General features: G+C 45.5%; 1 protein-coding gene across 1 annotated transcript; it reads left to right on the top strand.

Annotated features, from left to right (window-relative positions):
• Positions 1 to 2,473: 2,473 nt before the first annotated feature.
• On the top strand, positions 2,474 to 3,833 carry BDW43DRAFT_302512 (uncharacterized protein; the record flags this gene model as incomplete). The annotated part of the gene is made up of 6 exons (XM_032045252.1): positions 2,474 to 2,798; positions 2,977 to 3,209; positions 3,239 to 3,269; positions 3,338 to 3,494; positions 3,555 to 3,762; positions 3,798 to 3,833. 6 exons carry the CDS (start codon positions 2,474 to 2,476, stop codon positions 3,831 to 3,833), a joined length of 990 nt encoding a protein of 329 aa, XP_031897263.1.
• Between the last annotated feature and the right edge of the window lie 4,334 nt (positions 3,834 to 8,167).

Raw genomic sequence — 8,167 nt, 5'->3', positions numbered from 1 at the left:
GCTTAAGATGTCTAACCATGAGCTATCATCGGTAAGGGTTGCTTTGTGTTTGCAAAAAGTGTGAACAGAATGCAGTGGGACTTGATCGGTTATGTATTTGGACTAAAGAGGCATCAATCGAGGTTGCAATATCAGCCCTGACCCACTCGATCGACATGTGCATTTGTTGCAGGCCTAAAATGTGTGCAACTTTGGTCACAGCTCCACAACTTATAAACTATTGAACTCTGAGCCATAGAGCTATTTCCGGCTGTATACCTAATGACAATGCACATATTGGCGAGGATTAGAACATTACATCCGCTAGGCTGTAGTTTATTGTTTCTTCTCGATTCAGAGAACATCTTTTCACATCTTCAATTGCATTCCACGGCTACTGTAATCTACATTCTCTCTTATAATATCATGTAATGAGTGCAGTACAGTAGCCAAGTCCGTTTCAGCAGACCCCATCCGCAGGCATTAACGCTAGGCTAATATTTTCCCCCTCTAAGTCACGTAAATCCTATAAATGATTAGATTGGGCACGCCATAAGGATTGGGAAGACAAATTTAGCCCCTGAGCCATCTTATAACGAATATGACGGAATCTTAAATTCCATAAGGCTGTGCTAACATATGCATACTTTTATTGGCGCCTCAAATTTGAGAACGGGTAGATCCATAAGATTCCATGACAAATAGAAATAGTCTAGGAAATTACAATTGCCATAAATACACACGGTTACCTTGGAGCCGATCCTGCGAATATTCCTACTAATCCATTAACCTATACTCGGCTTGACATACGACGGTCTTCTAGGGGAAGTGATCTTGGCTTGTCTGCTATGTCCATGATTACCCTCTCCCAGAGTGTATTTAGGCTCCCATCTGACCCATTACCCGAATGGGTTGAAATCAATTACTAGCTATCTTAACAGTACCTTTCTCTTCCGAATTTATCAAATGGCCTCTCAGGCAGTCGAAAGTATTTCCAACGAACTTCACTGAAGTACCGACTCGGTTTCTCCCTGTAGTAGTGTATCCTAGCGATCTTGAATACGGACTCCGTGGAGAAGGATGCGCTGGTTGCATCACAACCCACGCAATCGTCTACTTCTGCAGCCAGGGAGGTATTCGCCAGGACTGCGGACCAGTGCCTCGTCCGCTGAAGGGGATAATCCGCTCGTAGACGTTGCCAATAGCGCATATGACGCAACTAATACTACTCTCAAACTATTCATAGGGCCTCGTGATCAGCTTTATCGTGTATGATAATCAGTCTTGCAGGAACCACCTTCAAAAGCTAACGTCAATCGAGGTAGTAAGTGGAGAAGTTTAAGATCAACCCATACATAGTACTGTTAGACGCACTTTTTACAACACCCACAGTTTGTGGGGTAGCACATGGGGTCACGTGTTACCCACTGTAGTGAAAACTCTGTCGCACATCGTAAATTTTAGGGGATCAGTGATTACTCTCTGTAAAAGATAGTGGAATATAGAATCCAGACCTGCTCGTATCATCTGCGGCGCCGTAGCACCCTATTGTTCTCAATACCGCCGTTGACACATACCCGAAAAGGCAACATGGCGAGGTCGATGTCCAATTATCAATTTTATGGTCTTCAACACCATATACAGATCCCTTGACACTTCACCGCATCTCGATAGTCCTGATGAATGTGGATTTTTCACCAGTTGTAAGGCAATGCTCACAATGTGCCTCGTTGCCTATCAGGGATAGAGCCAGGATCACACAGAAAGCTAGGGCTTGAACTGCCGGGTTTCCAAGGTTAGTCTGGTTGAATTCTACATTTCGGCCTCAAGCCCACCGAGATATGGGAAGGCGTCTCTATGATAGTCCTTTTGGAAATATACAGTATCGAATTTTGAGTTTTTCTTTGAGGGGAAGGGGAAAGGTAACGATGGATATAGTACCATCTGTCAATCTCTCGTGAAAAGGCTGGATGTGTCACATTATTGAAACCGGAAAAATCACATGACATGTCATCACATGACCACTCGAGACTATCGATGGACCATCCTGGGCCTAAATTGTCGGTACAAAAGTATCCAACGTTTATGTATGACAGGTGAATTACTATACGGAATTCTGGTGGCACAGTAAAAAGCCAAGGCTGAAACACAACTGCGACCCCTCGGTGAGCTCTAGGGTCTGTTACTACGGTCTAGAGTGTAAAACCCTAAATCTCAACCCCATGCCTTACTTTAGTGAATATACATATAGTAAAGAGCCATTTCAAGATCTTGACAGCATCATTGATCAAAATTCAACATCCAGTACAAAGCAGTTTTAATAAAACAGCCAGTGCTGTCGTCATCCTTCATATACTACTTGGGAGACCTCGCTTAGATTCACTCGTGGTAACTCCTAAATATACACCCAAGCACCGCACTCAGCAAGAGGGCTTTACTACACTTACTTCTCATCTCGACAGGCTGTGCAGAACATGAAATACCCTACAACGACATGGTCACATCCCCAAAGTCTATCCAATCCACGCCTGCAACCCTGCTCAAGGATATTATCATTCTACAACCTCCACGTTCACGATGCGGCTGTGGACCGGGTCTAGCACTCGTGCGACCAAGCAGCCTTACACCCTGCGAAGGTTACAATACCAGCCTAGATCCAACTCCAATGCAGAAGTGGGTAGAGGAGAGCTATGCGGTTGTGCAGATCACTATAGATGAGGAGACAGCTTCTGAGATGTTGCCAGTTTTGGTACGGACGGGGGTAGTGACGTTGGCATATTTGTCCGAGTGCGACAATAAAGGTAAGTTCAACCTATTAGGTATGCCAGCAGGGTAGTTTATCTCCAGATTGCTCTTGTTAAGCATTTCTTAGTGTACGGTTCAACGATGAACTATCCCTCTAGCTTTGGAGAGGCTCTCCGCCGTGTCGCACGGACATTCGCGGGGGAGGTTTTCCTCGCGGAAGGGGACATTCAAGGTCCTGCTCTGCTACTCCAGCTGGCGGAACAAGAGAACGGGGTGCTTCTAGTGATAGTCAGAAGTTTTATTCGTACCCGGTGGCCGTGTCAGCTACCTTTATTGTACCTGGACATGATGTTTTTCGGAGCTCTGAGGCAACGATCGCGCATTTACGATCCCTGACCTTTCTGAAGAAGTGTCTGGATGGACCGTATTTTGACCTTGAAGCGATTTGGGAGGAACACACATCTTTTGAGTCTGATGACCACCCAGTGGAAGGACCATGGCAACAATGGTACAGGAACCGTATGTGAATGGTGTACCGACAGTGAGTCATCTCCAATTCCTGTGCACAGGTTGGATTCTCAATGTGTATCTAATTTGACTAGTTGACGGGCAGTTATTGGACGTGCAAACCTGACGAACTTCTACTTGAAACACTTCATTTTCAGCAATCCTGACAACTCGGCCATGGAACTCCAGTCGTACAGTCGGATTAATCGTGTTGTGGACGAACTCATCTTCTGTTTCACGCATAATAAGGGAATCGACTGGCTGTATGTGCTTCGCGTCCAAGGTCCACGGACTTAATTGAATGTCATCTGACTGATCTGTAGGATCTCCGGTGTTCCTCCGATCGGGAGATCCCGCCGTATCCTATTCACAGCTGTCGTCAATATCCGTGGCGACCGACTGTACCGTGAACATATTGCTGGTGATCAAGCAACCGTGCTAGTCCAATTGGGCCTCCTGCTGGAATATCTTCCCTTCCCATATGCGCTACCAGATGGCCACCTGCCAGTCCCGGGAAACGATTCGAATACCGTGTACCACGGCCGGGGTGTGCAACCAAATTGCAGGACGAGCACCTAGTACCGTCAAATTGGATGATTTGAGTACTCACTTCGCGAGATGTATGAATGGACACGGGATCCCACGCATAAGCTGTTCTATACTAGCGTCCGGCTGTAGTAATCCAAAAACAGGCCGATTCTTATTGTGTAAAATTGAGTATTTAAATACCAGGTGAATATCAGAGACAGGAAACTACTCTGATTCGGTTTACTTGATAGAGCTTCGATCCACAATTTACCCGCTTAGGCTATTGCCTAAAGGCTCTCTTCAATTCTCCGCTGCAGTTATTCATGTATCCGGGCACGGTTGATGGTTGCAGCGATTACACTAAATGTATGAGAAAGCCATTTAGACAATCCCCAGTCTGACCAAACAACCAGGTGAGCGAATTATGTGTGTTTCTATTCTACACGTAACCGGAGGGTTGGAAAAGGGAGGCACCCAGCCCCCTTCGTGCTTGGTGGACGTCGGAACACTACGAGGGACTGGATATGATATAGTAGCCCGCCTGGCTAGGAAACAGTAGGTCTGGGCAAGATCCACTTTTAAATCTCTGGTGCCCCAGTAGAGAAAGGATGTTTGCGGCGCCTGACAGGAGACAGGAGAAGGGAAACGAATGGGAATATCGGAGAAGGCCGTATAATTCAGAATCCCCCCATTCTGCTATTCGTCCCCACCCAGCCGATGTACACCTCACTGCTGGTGTATCTGGTGTATCTGCTATCATATCTACGGTCCAGCCACTCATAGTTGATGATAATGAGAAGCTTGATCGTTTTTAAGAGGCCTACAAGTGCGAGTGAAGTCAAAGAATCGATGGCCCACCTCTCAGTCTCAGTGAACTAACTGCATGAGACTGAGATACCTACATCAATAATTATGGGGGAGGATCAAAGATGCATTCAACTATTACTATAACCTAAGTATGCCTTTGTACAAGAAAAAGGAAAGGGGCAGTCATTCAGCGCAAAGTCCACCAGCCCTCTGACCATGAAATACTGGGCAAAAGCACCGCAATAAACATTCCGTGATGAAAAACCTAAATGTCTTTATTTCAGGTCTCTACTGCTGAAAATTGGCAGCCCATGAATCCATGCTTGTGGACAGATCACGCAATTCGAGCATTGCACAAGTGCGGCAGGCCAAGGAACTGGCCCTGCAGGCGACCGAAGCGAATTTACCAGTTCATAAGTAGTTCTATGTTGGTCAGGAATACTGCAACGTGGTTAAGTGGTCTTTTAGGAATTTCCTTGAGAGGTATTAACATGGAATAAAAGGAGACAGTACAGAGACTAAGGATTCATATGGGTTTGAATGATGAGAAAATTGAGAGTGGTCTAGATATGCGAATATTGTTGTAGGATAGTGGTTGAATCACTAGGCCTTATGTCCTTTGTCATTTTATAAAGCTGGGCTTCTCTATTGGTGTCCTGGCTGTTTTCGCGGAGTTCCTACTACTTCGTAATAAGGCTCCATGAGGCTAGTCTTCCTTATCTGGACAGTATCTAGTCTCTGGCCGAATCCCCGCAAGACACTCCTTGTCATCTATCAGCCAGCGCAAGATGTCGAGTGGGGGATTATACTTAGCGATGGTACTTTGCCTGGGACCCCGATAATTTTTGCCAGTAGATTCTGCTATCAGGTTTATCCTTATGCTACCCAAGCCAGCTAAATGGCCGCTAAGCTCTTGGACGAAGCCCTGGGTGTAACTGCCCTCCACAATCTCTCTAATTAGTTATAGCTCCAATATTTGGTGGTCTACTTATTGAGGAATTTTACAGGCTTCGTAAGGCACTGTCCCGTAAGGCTTTACCTGCAGCCTTTCCAGCTCCACACGGCTAGGTGTGTATGATAAGATGTCGAGTGTATCTGACCCGAACAGCCTAGTTGTCTATTTTGTGTCCAGCTCCAGTAGTGTGCAGACTCGCCTCATTCGATTTTCTTTGTTTTCAAGAATTCTTGATTCTTGCATGTTACTAGGGCAGTCTTCTCCTAGTGTATATGTTTTGCGGTCGATCTAATCCCGTTCACCTGTTCTCTAGTCTCTTTTGCTCCTCGACTATGGTACAGTACCAAGCTGTTGAGGCTCGAGAAGTCAGTTATTTTCAGCATCCTAATATGTTTGTATATTTCCTTCAACGGTTATGATGATTAAAATAGCTAAATCCTCTGAGTATCTGTGTGAAACTGAAATGGCCCTCAAATGTTCTGTTAGAGAGTTACCACAGCAGATGGTGGTCAAGGATTACTGAGCAAAAGCAAATATCTCTGCGTATGGGTCCGATTCTCTCAATCGTGACAACTAGATCTAGAGAGAGTAAAAGGTATTGTTTTCGAAGTACATAGGCATAGGCTCAGGCACATTGGCAAACAAATGTCAGACAGACAATTTCTAATGCCCGCCAGGACCATTAATCTTATCAGCAAGGAGCGAATTGGAGATTTGAGTAGGGAAGACTAGTGAAACCGCATAATAACACCTAAGAATGGGACACTTAGTTGGCCGCGTTGCCAATTGGGGCTAGCCTATAAACTGTCAATACACTATGAATATGAAAAATCAATCCGAATCAACGCGTTATAGCCAATGCGCAGTGCGTGATCTTATTCGGATTATTATAAACCCTGGTTCAAGGCTCTTGAGATATATAATAGTTTGGATGATGTATGCATAGTAGAGAACTAAGGCTACTCGACTTACGCTAGTAGTGATGTATCCTATTGGTGTAGTGAAAGTATTTTTACATCGATCACTTCCAGCAAAGTTATTCGAGCATTACTAGTATTGAAAATCTTTCTCATTCTGGGTCGACAACTATACAGGTGAGCTCACAGAAATTATACAGGCCGCATATATTCTAGGCTATCAATTTAAGTCAAAGTCTCACCTCTCTGAAGCTTTTACAGCACCTTGGGCTGATGGGGAGGACTCGCAGGGAAGTCTGTGGTGGGAGATTTTGGTATCGGCGTGATTCGCTCATGCCTTTCCATGCTTATGAAAATAAGATTAAACCAAGGAAGGACCTCGGAGCCCCTGAAGATTGAGCCTATCTCATGGAAAGAAGGTCATATTGCCGCAATAAAGCAAAATTTTGTGTAGCTACGATCACCTTGTCTCAGTTGCCCAACGCACGGCTATTTACAGAGTGATTATATACAATTCACGGTCCGTTGAAGAGAATCCCATTATTGCTGGAAAGGCCTTGGCAGCTATCATAGCAGCTGCACACCTCGACTGCGGGAGAAATTATCCGCGTACGTGGGAGATGTTGGAGCATATAGGGTGAGAAGCTATTTACACACCTTGCTTCAACTTTGACTGACGAAAGGGTGTGTTAAGTTCTTCGCTCCAGAGGAAAACAGGGTGGGTCCTTCACAGCTAGAGGCCAGGGCCAATAGCAATGCGTATCTTCTCGTAGCAGTCCCTGAAACGGGGGACAGGAGGGCTACGTCGTCAGGTATTCTCGAATTTATGGACGTGGAACGTTATTCCAATACAAATATGCGCGAGCTTGTGTGCACAAATGGTCATCCGATACCCTCTGCTTTCAGCAGGGTCAAAACTAAGGGTGGTCTGCCAAATACGGTCTAACAGAGCCAACGCAGGCAAACTGTGGACACCTCATTAGCAGAGAGCGAGAGTAATCAAGGAAAGGCAAAGCATGGTCGACGTCAAATGATCCGGTGGTAGCCTTTCTCGCGAAAGAAACCACAAAATGTGAAGAAAGTCATCGAACTCCGCGGGAATCGTACTTTAACCCAGCGATTGAGAGAGACTTCCAGAATGTCTACAACAATTAATCTGCAGAGGTTTTAAAGCGGCTGATAGTGGGCTCTGGCGGTTCACAGTCAGTCCTATCGCTTCAAGAGGCAATTCGAAGCTGGCGAGCAAGGGCCGACATCCCTTCTCTATAAACCTCTAACTGCTCATGGAAGGCAGAGATAATTAACATTATCTCCATAATAGGTCAGGACATCACGTGTCTGAACTTGTTTCGAAAGTACCACAACTCCTGGTTATTTAAAACATGTAGTGGTTGTGAAACTCCGTCGCTCCCAAGGTTTGTTGCAGCCCCAGCTTATAGCTCTTAAGGTCTAAATCTATCATACAGAGATTCCTTGGTGTTGTAGTCAGGTCACGTGGTTGCTGCCTTAGGCTCCCATAGGCTCTGACATCATATGTGATGGTGTAGTTAAGCATTTACCGCGAGGCTGCGCTGTACCTTCTACCGAATTGCTGCCCGGTGGATGATGATAAGCCCAATTCACACTCACGACGCTTCATAGGGCTAGTTGCTGCTGGCTAGGGCCTCTGAGCATTTGGCCAATGTATGCCACTTTAAAGTGAAACCAATGGCTGTAGATATCAGGCAAA

This window comes from Aspergillus alliaceus (assembly GCF_009176365.1).
Source record: "Aspergillus alliaceus strain CBS 536.65 unplaced genomic scaffold BDW43scaffold_43, whole genome shotgun sequence".
Lineage (NCBI taxonomy): Eukaryota > Fungi > Ascomycota > Eurotiomycetes > Eurotiales > Aspergillaceae > Aspergillus > Aspergillus alliaceus.
This window is presented reverse-complemented; position numbering and strand designations above follow the sequence as displayed.